Source organism: Salvelinus alpinus, chromosome 39, assembly GCF_045679555.1.
Source record: "Salvelinus alpinus chromosome 39, SLU_Salpinus.1, whole genome shotgun sequence".
NCBI lineage: Eukaryota > Metazoa > Chordata > Actinopteri > Salmoniformes > Salmonidae > Salvelinus > Salvelinus alpinus.
Genome location: NC_092124.1, coordinates 4622311 through 4640964, shown reverse-complemented (window position 1 = coordinate 4640964; position 18654 = coordinate 4622311). Strand labels below are relative to the sequence as shown.

The 18654-nt window shown below is 44.8% G+C and overlaps 1 protein-coding gene across 13 annotated transcripts in view; it reads right to left on the bottom strand.

The window, feature by feature from the left end:
• The window catches only part of LOC139566895 (pericentriolar material 1 protein-like), a 40859-nt gene extending 23119 nt beyond the window's left edge, over positions 1-17740 (bottom strand). For 6 of the 13 annotated variants that reach the window (XM_071388248.1, XM_071388257.1, XM_071388259.1 and 3 more), the window contains exons 1-17: positions 17141-17319; positions 12239-12362; positions 11140-11391; positions 10449-10778; positions 9619-9789; positions 8777-8896; positions 8246-8426; positions 8003-8112; positions 7353-7638; positions 6884-7073; positions 3085-3294; positions 2577-2743; positions 2243-2472; positions 1152-1282; positions 851-980; positions 485-661; positions 31-209 (exon numbers count right to left, since the gene is read on the bottom strand). In XM_071388248.1, the coding sequence (XP_071244349.1) occupies positions 31-209; positions 485-661; positions 851-980; positions 1152-1282; positions 2243-2472; positions 2577-2743; positions 3085-3294; positions 6884-7073; positions 7353-7638; positions 8003-8112; positions 8246-8426; positions 8777-8896; positions 9619-9789; positions 10449-10778; positions 11140-11391; positions 12239-12343 (2969 nt within the window). In that variant the 5' untranslated portion in view covers positions 12344-12362; positions 17141-17319. Of the gene's footprint in view, positions 1-30; positions 210-484; positions 662-850; positions 981-1151; positions 1283-2242; positions 2473-2576; positions 2744-3084; positions 3295-6883; positions 7074-7352; positions 7639-8002; positions 8113-8245; positions 8427-8776; positions 8897-9618; positions 9790-10448; positions 10779-11139; positions 11392-12238; positions 12363-12488; positions 12674-16153; positions 17086-17140; positions 17320-17721 lie in introns of those variants that run through there. The other 7 variants (XM_071388255.1, XM_071388253.1, XM_071388261.1 and 4 more) reach the window with 5 other exon arrangements.
• Positions 17741-18654: the final 914 nt, after the last annotated feature.

Here is an 18654-nt window from a genome sequence, read left to right as displayed (position 1 = left end):
GTCTTAATTTAGGGGTAACGCTTCGCTCACCTCTCGTCCCTGCTAAGTGGCTGTGAGGCGGTGTGTCCCTCTGGGTCCTCCATCTTGTAGGGGGAGTCGCTGAGGCCGCTCCTCCTCTGGTGCTCGGCCATCAGGGACTCCAGGTGCTTCCTCCGCTGCCGCAGCTCCTCCCGCAGGATCTGGTGGCGCCGCATCTCACACCACAGCTGCTGGAGAACCATGAAGGTAAATGAGCAGTGTCATTTTCATGGTTACATCTGCAAGATAACCCACACACTACTATACAGCTCCCTGACATCCAGCCATGGCTAACTCGGTTACGCTAACCCTTACCAGTTAACCCTCAAGAAAAGCCTTGCACTGAGCGGGTGATACAAGTGTTCCATTTGATTTTGGCAAGCAAGCACTTTAAGTCTGTGGGATGAGCATACTATCCTTAATGTTACAGTAAACTGACCCTGTCAAATCAAAATAAAGAACCCACCTCGTTGTCGGTGACAGAGGCATTAGCAGCAGCCTGGGCTGTGGGTTTGAGCACAGCGGTGGCAGCAGGAGAAGCGTTGGCTTTGGGGGCTGCAGCCGGAGGGGCAGGGGTGGAAGTTGCAGCTGGGGGCTTCCTCATCAGGGCCTGTTGGCTCACTGTGCTGCTGGACACTGACGACTGGAGAGAAGATGGGAGAGAGAGAGTGTGTGAGAGACGTTGTCTCAAATAATACCCCATTACCAATATAGAACACTACGGTTAAAATAGGTCAGAAAGAAGTTCTGACACCAAAGCCTTTCAACACAATCAATCAGGAAATAGGGTGGTGTGTGCTCAGTTCTCAGTGTGTGTGCATGCACGTGTTACCTGCAGATCGGGGCAGGCCCACTGCAGGTCCTGGATCTTGTCCTGGATCTCCATCAGCCGCTGGCGTTCCTCGTGAAGCTGCTGCAACTCCTGCTGCTGCTGACAAAGCTTCTCCTCATACAGCTTCTCCCTGAGACACATACAAAATATTTTAGATTCACAAACAGAATCACCAGCTGTGTAATTCACATGCTTAAACGCACTCACTTAGATAGACACAGGTACTTTCATACACTTATTATGGTTCAACAGCCTCTACCGCGTGTGTTGCTGCTCCGTATGGGTGCGAGTAGTCTCCTACCTGGCCTTGTCTGTGAGGGTTAGGTCTCTGGGGCTCTTGCCTGTGGAGGAGGAGCCAGCAGCAGCACCTCTGGTGTTGTTGGGCTGCTGGTGGAGACCCTCGTCGGCTGTGGTGGCATCTGTATCATCACTCTGGGAGACAGGAAGTCACACGGTTACTATTCCATAAAGCCATCGCCCATAAATGACTCAAATTCCAGCTCTATTTTCTTGGACTGCAAAAGGGTCCTCTTCCACTCAGAACGGTCTAGACCACTCAGCTGCACCATGGTCATTTTAGATTCTATACAATGTGTTCTATTTTGTATTATTGGCTTATATGTGTGTGTTGATATGTTTCTACTCTATTCTCTGCTTTTACATTTTTTTTTTAACTGAATGTTATCAGATCTTCAACCAAAACCTAATATGAGACAGAACAAAAAACACAATGACATACTAATTTCATAAACAAAATTATCCAACACCCAATGCCCGTGTGAAAAAGTTACTGTCCCCTTGCACTCAATAACAGGTTGTGCCACCTTCAGCTGCAAAGACTGCAACCAAACGCTTCCTGTAGTCGAGCGGTCTCTCACATCACTGTGGACGAATTTTGGCACACTCTTCCATGCAGAACTGCTTTAACTTAGCAACATTTGTGGGTTTTCAAGCATGAACTGCTCTTTCAAGTCCTGCGCTTCAGCTCACAGACAGATGGCCTGACAGTTCCCTGTAGAATTCTCTGATAATGGAAGGAACCATGAATTCTGCTCTAAGGCAAGTCATCCAGTTCTTGAGGCTGCAAAGTATTCCTAAACCATCACACTACCACCACCATGCTTGACAGTTAGTATAAGGTTCTTACTTTGGAATGCAATGTTTGGTTTGCGCCAGGAATAAAATGGGACATATGTCATCCAAAAAGTTATACTTCTGAATCATCTGTCCATAGAACATTCCATATGAACAGGTGCTTTTTGGCAAACTTGAGTCAACTTTTTGGATGAGATTGGTCCCATTACTGACTTGCACTATGGGGCCTACAATTTATTTCAGATTTTATATCTCTCATATATGCTATGTTTCTCTGCTTCTAGTCAGTCCTCTCACCTGCACCATGGCCACCAGCTCCTGGAGCTGCCGTAGTTTCTGCTTGGCGGTCTGCAGCCGGTGGACTTTGTGGGCGAAGTCTGCGTCCTCGTTCTCCAGGCTGCTCCTTCTGCTCGACCCCGAGCCCTCGCTGTCCCGGGCCCCGGCCCCCCGCACCTCCTCTTCATCCTCCAGGGCATCGTCATCATCGTCGTCCTTGACCTGGTTGTAGGGGCGGTTGTACTGGCACTCTGGTGGAGACAGAAACAATGAGGGTTAGTGAGATGAGTGGGTTGTGTGTGTGTGTGTGCGCGTACAGGTTGCAAGCATGTAATGTGCGTATGTGTCACGCTACCTATGGCTGATGGGATGTTGAGGCTGCGGAGGTTGGCTGCTGCAGAGCGGTTGTTGATCTCACACTCGGTGTTGAGCCTCCCGTCAACGTGGTTGTTGGTGCTGCCGCCTCCTCGGCCGTTGGTCAGACTGTTCATTTCTGTCCAGTTCCCAGAATGCTGTGGGTTTCTGAACAGGGGAAAGAAAGATGGAGAAGAGCGTCAAGTCTCAATTTCACTCCCCGGTGTGATTTGCCCTTGGGAATGATATTATCTAAACCTTTATAACATTTCTTAGCCAGGAAAGTAATTGAGCACAAACAATATTTTACATTAACCAGGTAATTTGGGGTACATGAAGGGAACAGATTATATGCTTGGTTTGAAACTAACCAGTTATTGTCCGTGGTTGCCGGTTCGAATCCCAGGTCTGTGATGCTTAGAATCAGAATTGGACATGGTCCACTAATAAACAGCTCTAATGAGGAATAATAACGACTTCACCCTATTCCGTCCGTGTCCTTCAAGTACCTGATGTTGGTGATGGGGGGCCGGCGGTTCTCCTGCTCCGAGTCGAACATGGTCTCCAGCATGGAGCCGTCCTCCTCAGTCTCCTCCTCCTCCTCCTCTTCCTCCTTCACGTTCTCATTGACTGTGTCCACCATCATGTCTGATGTCTGCTCGTAGTACTGCACCAGCTCACGCAGCTCATTCAGACGCTTGTGCACCTCCTTCAGCTTGCTGTGGTGGGCAGGGGGGGGGGGGGGGGAGAGAGACTTAGGCCTGATTCGGTTTTAAAATGTCTCCACCTCAAGGACTTAAAAGCACCGTAAGTGAGACTTGCAAGCAGTCTATTCCTTTTGAGTCACATTTCAGAGAGAGTGTGGAGGAATGAATGGGGAGACATGGAATGGGGGAAAGAGACTAAGGTTGATACATGAACAACTGATTCAATGAAGGAGAGACACTTGACTAATTGGATCTATTGTTCATTCATCAGACTAATGAATGAATAAGAGGGATAAGGGTGATGGATGGTAGAGTTTGTCTGAAGGAACAGTGCAGTATGGATCTTCAGCTGCCGGTACCAGAGAGATACAAAGGGTGCATGCTAATAGACTGAGTTGGTTCCCTCTACTCTGCTTCATCGGCAATGGGTTGTATTCATTTAGTCCAGGTAGTCCCAATAGAAAATGGAACACTGGTCACTGCAATAATGTTTACATACTGTTTTATTCATTCCATATATTGTATTCTAGTCAATGCCATCCTATTCAACTATTGCTGAATATATACTATTCTACAGACTCACTAAATATTCTATCCACAAAAAAAGAAACGTCCCTTTTACAGGACCCTGTCTTTCAGAGATAATTCTTAAAAATCCAAATAACTTCACAGATCTTCATTGTAAAGGGTTTAAACACTGCTTGTTCAATGAACCCTAAACAATTAATGAACATGCACCTGTGGAACGGTCATTAAGACACTAACAGCTTACAGACGGTAGGCAATTAAGGTCACAGTTATGAAAACTTAGGACACTAGTGGCCTTTCTACTGACTTTGAAACACACCAACAACAAAAAATACCCAGGGTCCCTACTCATCTGCGTGAACGTGCCTTAGGCATGTTGCAAGGAGGCATAAGGACTGCAGATGTGGTACTGTGAGACGCCTAAGACAGCGCTACAGGGAGACAGGACGGACAGCTGATCGTCCTCGCAGTGGCAGACCACGCGTAACAACAGCTGCACAAGATCGGTACATCTGAACATCACACCTGCGGGACAGGTACAGGATGGCAACAACTGCTCGAGTTACACCAGGAAAGCACAATCCCTCCATCAGTGCTCAGACTGTCCCAATAGGCTGAGAGAAGCTGGACTGAGGGCTTGTAGGCCTGTTGTTAAGCAGGTTCTCACCAGATATCACCGGCAACAACGTTGCCTACGGGCACAAACCCACCATCGCTGGACCAGACAGTACTGGCAAACAGTTGTCTTCACTGACAAGTCGCGGTTTTGTCTCACCAGGAATGTTAGTGTTCTGCCATGGCCAGCAAAGAGCCCGGATCTCAAACCCATTGAGCACGTCTGGGACCTATTGGATCAGAGGGTGAGGGCTGGGGCCATTCCCCCAGAAATTGTCAGGAAACTTGCAGGTGCCTTGGTGGAAGAATGGGGTAACATCTCACAGCAAGAACTGGCAAATCTGGTGCAGTCCATGAGGAGATGCACTGCAGTACTTCATGCAGCTGGTGGCCACACCAAATACTGACTGTTATTTTTGATTTTGACCCCCCCTTTGTTCAGGGACACATTATTCAATTTCTGTTAGTCACATGTCTGTGGAACATGTTCAGTTTGTGTCTCAGTTGTTGAATCTTGTTAGGTCCATACAAATATTTACACATGTTGGCTGAAAATAAACAGTTGACAGTGAAGACTTTTTTTTTTTTGCTGAGTTTACTATCCATGTCTATACATCCCATCCAGTGCATTCGGAAAGTATTCAGACCACTTGACTTTTTCCACATAAATTACAGCCTTAATATAAAATGTACTAAATACAAAAATGAACTCAATCAATATACCCCATAATCACAGAGAAAACAGAAATACCTTATTTACATAACTATTCAGACATTTTGCTATGACTCAAAATTGAGTTCAGGTGCATCCTGTTTCCATTGACCATCCTTGAGATGTTTCTACAACTTGGGAGTCCACCTGTGGTAAATTCAATTGATTGGACATGATTTGGAAAAGGCACACACCGGTCTATGTAAGGTACCACAGTTGACAGTGCATGTCAGAGCAAAAACCAAGCCATGAGGTCAAAGGAATTGTCTGTAGAGCTCCGAGACAGGATTGCGTCGAGGCACAGATCTGGGGAAAGGGTACCAAAAAATGTCTGCAGCATTGAAGGTCTCCATGAACAGTGGCCATCTTTCCTAAATGGAAAAAGTTTGGAACCACCAAGACTCTTCCTAGAGCTGGCCGCTCGGCCAAACTGAGCAATCGGGGGAGAAGGCCCTTGGTCAGGGAGGTGACAAAGAACCCAATGGTCACTCTACAGAGGAACTCTGGAGCTCTGTCAGAGATGGGAGAACCTTTCAGAAGGACAACCATCTTGGCAGCAATCCACCAATCAGGCCTTTATGGTTGAGTGGCCAGACAGAAGCCACTCCTCAGTAAAAGGAACACGACAGCCGCTTGGAGTACACCCAAAATGCACCTCAAGGACTCTGACTATGAGAAACAAGATTATCTGGTCTGATCAAACCAAGATTGAAGCCAAGCGCCACATCTGGAAGAAACCTGGCACCATCCCTACGGAGAAGCATGGTGGTGGCAGCATCATGCTGTGGGGATGTTTTTCAGCGGCAGGGACAGGGGGACTAGTCAGGATTGAGGGAAAGATGAACAGAGCAAAGTACAGAGAGATCCTTGATGAAAACCTGCTCCAGAGCACACAGGACCTCAGACTGGGGCGAAAGTTCACCTTCCCACAGGACAACGACCCTAAGAACACAGCCAAGACAACGTAGGAGTGGCTTCAGGACGTCTCTGAATGTTCTTGAGTGGCCCAGCCAATGCCCGGACTTGAACCCGCTCCAACATCTCTGGCAAGACCTGAAAATAGCTGTGCAGCGACGCTCCACATCCAACCTGACAGAGCTTGAAAGGATCTGCCGAGAAGAACGCGAGAAACTCCCCAAATACAGGTGTGCCAAGCTTGTAGCATCACACCAAAGAAGACTTGAGGCTATAATCACTGCCAAAGGTGCTTCAACAAAGTACGGAGTAAAGGGTCTGAATACTTACGTAAATATGATATTTCAGTTTATATTTAATACATTTGCAAAAAAGTCTAAAAACCCATTTTTCCTTTGTAATGATGGGGTATTGTGTGTAGATTGATGAAGGGAAAAAAATATTTAACCCCTTTTAGAATAAGGTAAAATGTGGGAAAAGTCAAAGGGTCTGAACACTTTCCGAATGCACTGTATACATGCACACATACATATTCATACGCCAGACTCAGACATTGCTCGTCCTAATATTTCTTAATTCCATTCTTTTAGAGATTTGTGTGTATTGTTTAGATATTACTGCACTGTTGGAGCTAGGAACACAAGCATGTCGCTACACTTAGCTACACCCGCAATAACATATGCTAAATATGTGTATGCAACCAATAAAATGTGATTTGGGCAAGTGCAGGAAGTCCCTCTGCATTTCAGTCAGTTTTCTACCATTTGGTTTCTTATGAATACAACTGTGGTGTGATGTGCACTGATCGTAATAATAGTTGAAGTTGCGTACCGGAGTTTGTCTGCTGGAGCGTCCTCATGCTGGGGTTGCTGGGTGTGTGTGGAGGGGTGGTAGGTGGAGGGGTCCCGTCTCATGGCTGAGGCCCCGTTGGGCTCCCGATACAGGCCAGAGGGGCGGTCCGAGGGGCCCACGCCCAGAGCCAGGCTACGCTGAGAGGACAGGGACACACTGCCACCGCGACCTGACAGAACACACATTACTCACACATGCACGGCAGCAAACTTACAAGCTTGTATCATATGCACCAAGGTTCCCCGCAAAGAACGTTAGATGGGAGCTGCGCAAAAAATCCAAATAAAAAAATACAAGTTTATCATCATTAAAGGCAATGTTTTGCAGGAAATGGCATTTGTAGGTGTTTAAATTAGCAAGAATCTCGCCCAAAAATATATCACTCCCCCCCCCTCCCTGACGGTGTTATCCTACTCCAAGTCAGTTAGAGAGACAAACCGTAACTTACAGGAGTTGTTGTTGAGGGTCTGGTCACGGAGTGAGTGCAGCTCCTGCAGGATCTTGTCCATGGTCTGCTTCTTGTCCTGCAGCTCCTGCAACTTGGTCAGCTTGGCGCTCGCCGCCGAGGCCGACGTGGGGTTGATGGAGGTCAGGGAGGTGAGAGGGCTGGGATGGAGGAAAGAGGAGGCAGAGCGGGAAGGAGGGGAAGGCTGGGAGGAGCGAGAGCGGCAGACTTCCCGGGAGAGGGAGAGGCTCGCGGCTTGTCTGCGGTTGTCTGGAACGGCTGCCTTGGTCTGAGGAAGGAAAGGCACACAGGATGTTAGTAGGTGTTAGTAGTTGAACAAACATTCAACTCATAATTTATTACTTTGATGGGTAGCACTTTACATTACCACAGGATAATGTGGTAATAACATGGTAACAAGTTCTAATTACTCAACATGAAGACTTCATTTTGCCCAGTTATCCCTTCATTTAAATGTAATCATTCTAGTTACAGGGTTACACATCACGTCTGTAATAGAGGGGTAACAATATCATGTTATTACAACTTTTGACATTTGCCAGGATTGTATTCATTAGGCAGAACAAAGCGCTAATACTTTTGACTGTGGTGTTCCCTAATTAATACAACCCAGTATTGTATGTAGCTGGTACCTGGGAGTCGTGCAGCTGGTTGTGGAAGCGTTGAATGAGGTCGTTCAGCTCATCGTTCAGCTCCGAGGTGATGCTCAGCCCTGACACACTGCCTGTGTTCTCTGTCGGCACTGAAACACACACACAACAAATTAAATAAGGTTACGTGTGTGTGTGTAGCTACCAGCTCTGCATATGCGCCGTGTCCAGTGTGTGTTTACTCCTCTGCATGCGCGCCCTCTCTCTATGTGGCCCGTGTCTCACCGGTGTCAGCCATGGTTTGTGTGGCTTGCTGGGAGCTGTGCTGCATGGTCAGTAGTGCTGCCTGACGGCCCTGTAGAGCCCTGAGCTGCTCCTGCTGCTCCAGCATCTTCTTCAGGAGCTCATGCTGCTTCTTCAAGTTCTCCAGCTCCTCCTTCTGGTCACTGCGGCCTGCAATACGGCCCTGTTGGAGACACGCACATAAGAAATCTCCAGCACAAGCAGAACTGGTTGTGCGTCAAATGCTGACAGCGCAGACTTCCTGGTGTTACACCAGCAATGGAAGGGATGGAGAGAAGGAGGGAGGGAGAAGGAGGGAGGGAGGGAGAGAAGGAGGGATGGAGTGGGATGATGAGGGAGGGATGGCAGCAATAAAATGAGCCTTGGTCTGCTTGGGTGACTACTTCTAGAAGAAGTGTCTTACTATCTGGTAGCAGCATATCAGATGATCTCGTTTGTGACCAATCCAAACTCTATAAAACAAAAAACTAGCAGGATGAGTTGGTTGTCAGAACTAGAGGAAGGGCTACTTACGGTGGCATTGGAGGCGTCCGAGGAGCGCACCTCGATGTTGAGGGTGGTGCTCTCTGGCAATGAGCCTGAACCCACGGCCGAGTCCAGTGTTCCCGCCTCGTCCTCCTCATTCTCCCTCGCCTACAGAAGAGGTGGCGGTCAGTAAAATAGTAGGCACGGACTGCAAGCACGGTCTCCCTCTTTAGCCCGAACTATGATACTATGGACACTGAGGGTGTAGTGGCTATGGGAACACAGGTCTTCAACCGTTTCCTTCCCTTTCTCCACCTCACTTTCAATGTAATACTTGAACAGTGGTTGGGGAAAAAGTTGCTATACAACAATGGAAATAGTCATAACTACTCGCACATAAATGCCGGAGGGGGGTAACCTATGTAATATTGATGGCAAAATGCGCTGACAGCAAGATCAAATGACACGTGCCATCCAGCAGTTCAGAAGCAATGTGTGTCATGTCCTAGATTTGTCTGCCAAATGGAACAAGATACACAACTGTCTTGCCGGCGTTTCAGACGCCTTGGCATTAAAAATACATGACCAGGGTGCAGTGAAAAGTTCCCCCAAGCACAACACCTTGAACTATCAACAGCAATGTGAGAAAGAAGCAGTGGACTGCAGGCTTCTTTAACAGAGAAAAGCCCAAGGCTGCCGTAGCTTGTTTTTACTATAAATACCATAGTGAATTCAAACTTAAAGTCTCTCGAAAGCAGCCCCCTTCATCCTTAAATGACAGAAGGATGGAAAGAGAAAAATAAAGACACACAGATCAAGCCAAAGACAGAGAAAAGAGAAAAACAGAGAGACAGTGAGAAAGCCGTGATAAGCCAGCGTACTGTACTGACCAGCATCTTCTGCAGGAAGCGGAGGTAGGACCTCTCCTGCTCCTTGAGGTGGGCGATGAGGTGGGTGAGGCGCTCCACGTTGGCCGGGATGTCGTTCTTCTCCACCAGGTCATCCCTCATGGAGCTGGCTTTGCCGATATACTCCCGGATCTGAACTAACTTGCTCACCACCTGATAGGGACACCAGAGTGTGTAAGGGTGTGTGAGAGACAGGGTGTTTATGAGATAGTGGCACAGCAGAGAGAGAGCATGTGTGCGTGCATGTCTGAGAGTGTAAATGATAGAGAGAGCGAGACAGAGAAATGGTGTGTGAGAGCGTGGATACCAGTCCGCTCACTGCAGACTGAGCTAAACGAGGGCAGAACTCACTTGGGAACCTGCGGTGGTGGCATATTTTTAAATTGCCCTAAATAAGCACTGGTTTCATCATCATCTTGCCTGCCTAGTCTCCCATCCTTGTTCTACCATTTATTTTCTTACAAGATCGAGAGCACAGCATGCCATGTGACCGTTTGCAGACAGCACAGGACGATCAGTTCAGCGCAAGCACAGACTTGAGTGGTGAAAATGCTGTTCCAAGGTATGCTATTTATATAGATGTGTTCAAAATGTGTTACTGAGTAAGACAAATTTACAAGTTTTTCCTCTATGTACCCACAACTAAACTAACTTTGTTGTAAGCATTGTCCTATGTTTGTTCTATTTTAATTAAGTATTGAAACTACAAACTTCAATAATTTGCATTGTGCAATAAGTGGCTGATCAAACAAAACAGACTACATACAGAGAGTATAAAATGTGAATAAAAAAAGTGCCTAGACGTTACCTACCTGGCTACTGTCGATGCTGAGCTCTCCTCTCCCATCCTCCCTAGAGGGAAGGAGCCCTCGCTCGGCCCTTCTACCTAGCCTGGGGGTGTCATTGCTGGGCAGGGAGGGGGTGAACGCTTCCCTGAGACCAAGACCCAGGCCAGGGCTCTGCTTCTTGGCTGTGGCGGCGACGGAGGGGGTTGCGGGGGCCGAGGCGGAGGGCGCCTCCCGGCTCTTGTTGGTGTTGACGTGCAGCGGCAGGAATTTGAAGGGCTTTTTGTTTTCCGCAGCCAGCTCGCGCTGATTGTTGGCTGCTGTGACACGACCCTGGGAGTCGCTGCCCACGCTCCTCTGGGAAAAGAGAGAGCGAGGGATGTATCATAACCTGGCTTCCAGACTAAATTACAGTACTCTGAAACAGAACAATGCAGCAGAACCTCTGCGATATAAAAAGATGGAAAGAAGGTTCTTTGGAACATTGAAGTTTTTGAACATTGAACATTTAGTTTTTAAAAAACTTTCACATTCGTAAAGACAACACACCAAGAAAAGTGTGCGTTTTTACATGAACAGTACCCTTTCACAACATCTTCGGTGAACACATTTCTGGATTAAATATGACCCCCCTCCAGACACCAACCCCCAACAATCACAGACGAATACTCCAAGAAGAAATGCTTAGTTAAGAAAGCTCTAGGGAGAATCCTCTCACCTCGTCTAGATCAGTGAAGTTGATCCTCTGCCGGAGACGGTCCAGCTCGGCCTGGTCAGGCACCGACATCTGGGTGGTGTACTTGACGTGGGGGAAGGAGTGAGGGGTGTTTGTCCTTCTCCGCCCCGTGCCAGGTGTGGACTCCGGGGAGATGTCATTGGTCAGCCGGCTCTCCGCCACGCCGCCGGCTGAGAATTTCTTCCGGTTCTTCTCCGTCGAGCGGTTGGCCTTCTTCTGCTGGATGCCCCAGTCCTGAGAGGGGACAGGAAGCTTTCAAAAAGGGGTGTAGGGTGAAGTTATCCCTAAACACTGATCTTGGGTCAGTTTTGCATTTCCCCACCACAAATGGTTCAGGTTGGGATTGAGGGTGGGGAAGCTGATCCTTGACATTTACCTAGGGGAAACGTCACCCTGGAGCTTTAAAAAAGGACAGAAGGTCATAACCACATATGCATGCGTTTTATGTAATACCATGTACTGTATAATGCTGTACTTGCTTGATGATAAGCACATCATGGTTCCCCAAAAGGGACACATTACAATAAACTTGTAATATACTATTTCAAATCCATGTCTCGCTTTGGTCAGCATTGTAGGTAGACTGACAGACTCTAGAGCTAGACAGTGAGGGAGCTGAATCCTTACTAAAGCTTTCGAGTACCACAGCAAGAGTCATAATACCCATAAAACCTAGCGGCCAAACAGGGAAATGGTTCCAATAGTTTTTCCACCATTCATTTTTCCCCATAAGGGATTTTAGAAAAACTTCATATAAGGGCTGTATATTGTATAGATGAATGGTGGGGAAATTGGAACCATTTCCCTGACCTCAAGGTTTTATGGGTATTATAACACCTCCACCGTGGGGCTATATGCACAAACTCATGCAATCAAAGATCTTAGTTACTTTCGCAAATCTCCAGTTAGGATTTAACCTTTTAGTGTCCATTCTCAATGGTCCCAAATGTCACCCCATTCCAGTAGTGCCCTACTTTCGACCAGGACCCATAGGGCTCTGGTCAAAAGTAGTGCATTGCGCTACATAGGGAATAAGGTTGCCTTTGGGACGCAGCCATTGTCTCTCTCGTCTACTCTGTACCATGTTGTTGAGCCTGTCCTCTAGGCTGCTGCCATTGGTAACGGTCCAGTTGTGCAGCTCCTGATCCTCTGCGCAGTCGTCAAAAGGAGTGCCCCCTGTCGCCATGTCCTCCTCCGCGCCGCACCTGTTGGGTTGTTGACATGCATTGTCAGTGAACACTCTAGAACGGCTTTGGACTGGAGACAAAAGCATGTACACACACAGTAGGTCTCTTTCATACTGGCATACTGTACACAACTCATTCACTCACCAGGGTTTCCGCTTGCGGGTAATTGCCAGCTTTTGGACAATAACAAAGTGAAAAAACGATAAAAATCGTTGCCAGCCAAATTGACCAGGAGAAGAAAAAAAACACCCCAGTGCAAAATAATGCTTTTTTATTAATTGATGGAAATACAGTTGTCACCAACCGGTCGATCGACCTCCAATGAATTCCTAGTCAATCGCTAAAACATTTCTGTAAAAAACCCAATGATAAAGCACTGTGTTCCTATTTATTTATAGGTCTCGGGCTGACGGCGGTAGGTGCACCCAATTCACCTGCCCTACGCGCCGGGTAGGCGAACTGTTGCCATTTTATGTGTCTGAAGGTAGAAACTGCCTTCCCTAGGGCCCAGAGAGCAAATCAAGTGCACTACAGGCCTACCGATGGCCAATCGGATGGCTCAGATTAGCATCTCTGCAGTATCGTCGCATGCATAAAAGAAAAAGCTACAGCAAAGTAGATACTGTGAGATTAAAACCCCGACTAGACAAACTGTCAACGAATACAGCAAAGAGCTGCTTTTTATATGAATGAGTTCATTTTAAAGTTCTTACTCAGCACTGTCAACACTTTTATAGGCCATGAAATGCAGGTTCCTATTTCCACTCAGCCCTACAACTAGCAGTGCAGCAGTAATGAATGAGTAGGAAAGTGGATCTATAGGCATGCGTCATTATTAGCAGCTTGGGTCTTTTTTAATACAGAGGAATATTTCACTTTCTCTGTCCATAGGTGTAACATGAATTTGTGCACGAGGCAGAAATAATGTGGTGTGACTCAAGTTTCACTATCACCTGGAAGACGGTGTCCATTTTTTGGTCAGTGGAGGAAAGGGAGAGCGGAGGGATGTTGAGAGGCGGACGCTCAGTCTGCTGCCCTCTCCTTTGCTGAGACTGACCATCAGATGCAGGCACCATCAGCCCAGTAAAATTCAAATTAAAAGCTAATTATTAAAAACATATGCTCACTCAGATGTGTCTCACAAGTAATACATCAATGGCTCTATTACCGGTGTGATCATATAGCCTACCTCAAATTTTGAAATATTTATATATTTTTTTAAATGGCCCGAACAACAATGCGTTGACAGAGCAATTCAAGCAAACCTAATATGCAGTGACAATGTTTTGGGCCAATAGTTTACTGCACAAACCTAATTGTTCTAGAGTTTTTCCCTGTTAACACTATCAACGTTTCCCTTTACTGTGGAAATTGTGATTGAATCAACACAATATTATCCATTTTCAATGCAACATAACAAAACAAAAAACTATGCAAGAGATTGTTGTAGGCAGAACACGTCGGATTAGGATTCTATTGCATTGACACACTACTCAGCCCATACCTGGTGCGGCAGGTAGCCTAGTGGTTAGAGCGTTAGGCAAGTAACCAAAAGGTTACTAGATCAAATCCCCGAGCTGACAAGGTAAAAATCTGCCGTTCTGCCACTGAACAAGGCAGTTAACCCACTCTTCCTAGCCCTTCATTTTAAATTTAAAAAAAAATTCTTAACAGACTTGACTAGTTAAATAAAAATACTCCATACAGACTGGTGCAGCATAAACAATCTGAGCTACAGTAGACCTACATGCAAATAAACCATTGCCATATATGGATCTGTGCCATTTACTTTGAACTGGATTGTGTTTACAGTGGTTGTGAGTAGATGTGCTTGTTTTGAGATCAAAGCAAGAGCTGCATGCAGCCACGTGTGCACATTTTGTTCATATCCTTTGCTAGTTAGTGAGTTATTAGTGCAGTTAAATATAATTAGTAGTCAGTAATAGCTCATTTCTAGTCAACAATGGGTGAGTGATTGCTTCTGGCAAGAGCACAAAACTTGTACATTTCTAGACATCTTTGAAAAGCGAGTCAGTTAAAGAGCTTTGTCTTAAAAGGGGCAGTGTTGTATTTTGAGACTGGCTACTTAGCTTATTCAAGCCCATAGGCAGAGGGTAGCATAATTTCTGATTCTCTGTAATAATGGTATGACAATAATAATGTATTTTATTTTGTAAAGTGGCTTCTTAGATCAAACAGCATTTTCAGTCACCTTGTCTGAAGGACAAGTTGATGAACAGGTTATTGTCAAGCCCTGTATGTTTTTTCAAAAGTCTCATGGAATGTAAACCTACATTGAACACCACACATTGGCTGCTACTGTAGGCTGAAAGATAGAACAGCTATTTCAATGCTAAAATTTTATGAGGTGCATTTTCTTCATTGTTTTTGATGGTAGGTCACTCTGGTAGGTCTACATTATGATCAAATAGCCACAGTAGCCTACATACTACTGTTCAAACTAACTTAAAGCAGGTACAGCCTCAGTGTTCAGAGTAAATGCACACTGGAAGTTGCACAGAATTTTTACAACTTTCAAGTTCGAGCTCAGCAGACCTGAAATTTGTTAAGTGCCGGAAAAAAAAATAGAAGGAACCTGGGTCGTAATGTATAATTTCTTACCTGCGCACAGAGCCTATTTTGAGCGGAATATCGCTTGTCAGACAGTGCTGCGCAGCAGCTCCTCAGCTCATTGCTGCTTAAGTAAAACATGTACTTTTATAAGACCAGTCATTGGGCAACAATTCTGAAAGCAGTCACCTGAAAACAGTTGATGGCCACGATTAAAAAGAGCTACTACTTTTATTTCTCAACTGGCAATTGCAACATGCCTCCCAATCAAGTGCAACGGTAGGCATGCTATCAGCACGTCACCCACCAGTTTGCTGGCAGCAGTATGCATTTTGCAAACAAACTTACAAACAATTTTAACCTAAAAGTTTTTACTTCATATTATGGGACATGTCTTACCTTGCTTCAACGCAGCCTAGGAAAAATCTGACCATAGAAACAATTATTTTATAGACTTCCTCATATGCCATTTAACCCGGCATCTCTCCTGTGGGTTCTCATACAAACTTTCTTTCGTTGTCCAGAAGCCAAAATCCCAGTTATATTAGCAACCTAAGATTTATCTCTGTCAAATATGGAACCGCTGGCATCAGGTGTGATGTTTGGAATGGTGTTGTTTTACCACAAATTGCATTTTGGCAAATGTTTGAAAATAATGCTTTAGTGTCTGCTTCATTACAGGAGTTGGGTGTTCTGTTAAAATGAATATCAAAATCAGAATTTCTGTCATTCTTAGCACCATGGGTGGACGTTGTAATGGGTCATGCACACAACGCATAACATTATGGGTCAGGTACATTTTTCAAATTGACAGCAAATTAAAATATTTCAGGTCACGTTGTCTGCCACCAGATTTTCCTAATGGAAACCCTGACACACACTTCAAAACAAACAAGGAAACCAATATACAGAGGTGTGTTTCCAAAGTAGCTACACCGTTATGACATTAACAGAATGCATGATTCTAGAGGTGTTTGTTGCTTTCAGAAACAGCCTCCAGTCAGAAACAGTGCCTTGTTTGGAGGAATGTTCCTGCAACTAAGCAACAGTCAACATTCACAGAACTTTCCCTAAGTATGACAAGTATTACAGTAAACTAAACCATAACATGAGGCATAACGTTAATAATCCAAAACACCATAGCTAGCTACAAACCATTGTATGACTTATTTATGACACAGCTAAATAATACAACTGTACCGATATCAATAACGTTACCTTACCTATCGATTACGTACCTGTGTGGTGTATTCAGTTACCCACTATTCATTTGTTGGTTTGCTTTTGGAGAAATCGCGGACTGATTAAGGATTTCTTGCTGACTAACAGTTTCCCAACAAAAGGCACTGTTTAGTCAAGAGGGATTAGCGTTAAACCAGCGTTGTAGACCGCTAGAATTCCCGGTAAAGTTTCCGAAATTCCCTCCACTTCAGCGAGTTCGAGGGAGCCAACTGTCACTAGCAACAACTAACGAGCCCCCCTCTGAGAACTTCTAGCTAACGTAAAAGAATAATGGGGACAAAAACCGTCATCAATATACACTCCAATAGCCTATCGATGCGGTGTATTCATCATTTGGGATACCAATGGGGCTATGCAAATCTAAACTACTTTACATTTGGTTTTGTCACTGTTTGGCAACATGAAGTTGCACGCCATGGTAACGCATGAGCCCTCCCCTTCCCCGCGAAAACTGGGGGTGAAATTCCGACAATGGAAAATACATTGAAGGCTAACTAACGTTACAATTGTTGCATTCACTGCCCTTTGAAAGTTTGAAAAATGGATGTTCAAAACAAAAGCTAATGTTAAATTCGGAGAGGAAAGTACTGTCACTATCTAGTAGGAATTACATTTAGCTAGGATTTACAATACCTTGCAGACACTTGCGTAGGTAACGTCAACTTGCTAGTAACGTTAGCTAACGTGACCTATCTAGCTAGCTAGCTGGCTAACTAAAAACAAACAAGATTTCACGGCCCGACAAGATTGCATGCCTAGATAGCTAGCTGCCTAGTTAGTTATTGTTGGCTATAATAGTTTCAAAATAAGCACACGTTAAATACATTAGCTAATGTCTCCTCGAAAATACAGCACCAACCTAGTTTTGTTTTGGGAAAGGAGGTAGCTAGCTAGCGAACTGCGTGATGATGCTACGTTAGCTAGCTGGTGGTGAACTAGCCACTTGCCTTGGCTAATAAAAGTAGTGGAAAGAAATTAATTACCTCAGTGAGTTTTTGAGAAATTATCGTAACACTTTATGGTCAACGGCTCATTCTAAGAGCCAGGAGAAGACTGTGTCTCAATAAATACAAATAAGTCGTTTCGGTGTTGTTGATGAATCCCCTCAGTCAATGTACACTTATCGGCCCAGTGTCAGCCATTATATTCCCTGTTCAAGGAGGCGGAATGATATAAAATTGTAGTGCTACTCGCACAAGAGCCCTCATCAATACTGTTATGTTTTTCCTCAAATGCACACACACACATGTAAATAGTATTTCAAAGTGAGTGTAATTGTGTACAATATTTTTGACAAAATGTACAGGCAATGGCACCCTTATTGAATAAGGTACTATTTAGGCTCTCGGATGGTTTTAACTAACGTTACGTTGCAATAATGTCAGTGTTTTGCCTAAAAGTTGCATTTTGAACAGATCAAGTTTATTTCAATTTAATCAAATTGCCTAATGACTTACAGTATTCACTCACACTAGTGTCATGGAAATCTGTAAATGTTCAAACTGTTACAAGCTCTAATTATATGATAAACAAACAGGCCCCTTTGTGAATCAATAGAACCTACCCTTATCATCTGAGCTGAAAGTTTGCCACGCACAGACACATAAAAACACAATAAATCCCTATAATCTATATTAATAATACATTTAGACTGTAGAGAAGTATAAAAAAAAACACCGCAAGATCTGCTTAAGTTTACATAATGATGTGCCCGACCACCAATTTACAACAGCACTCTTTGCTACAAATCCATCCAGCTAGAGGCTCGCCGTCCGATGAAAAACACAACAGAACACGACAACGCAGAAATATATTTGGAGGCGAGCATACATCAGTGGAGGCGAGTTTGTTTTGATGTTGAATATTCGTTGTTGGGACGAAAGCAAACTAGACTGCATTATTTACTTGTTTTTATTTTATTTGCGGATAGCAATAAGCATGTGTTTAGTGATGTGTTTAGCATGTGTTTAGTGAGTCCGCCAGACTCAAGTAGGGATGACAAGGGATGTTCTCTTGATAAATGTGTGAATTAGACCATTTGCCTGTCCTGCTAAGCATTCAAAATGTAACGCGTACCTTTGGGTCTCAGGGACAATGTATGGAGAAATAATTTTATTTGGGAATGTAGTGAAGTTAAAGGTAAAATTGGCAATATATAAATAGTAAAGTAAGGTACAAAGACCCCCAAAAACTACTTAAGTAAAAATACTTGAAAGTACTACTTAAGTGCTTTACACCACTGCTAATGTTAGCTGAAGTTTGTAGTGACTGTTTAAAATCAACTGAACCATAAATTACAGTTTCTCTTGGCCCATAGACTACTTTCAGGGTGAGGAACCATCTAACATCAAGTTGTAACATAGTGAATACAGAATGACACAGTAGCATCTTCTCTCTGTTATTTTATACCCAATATAATTGTTTGTATTTCAACGGTAGCTGTACAGCCTCGTCATTCATCTGAACTATTACTATATACTGGAAATACATTATTATA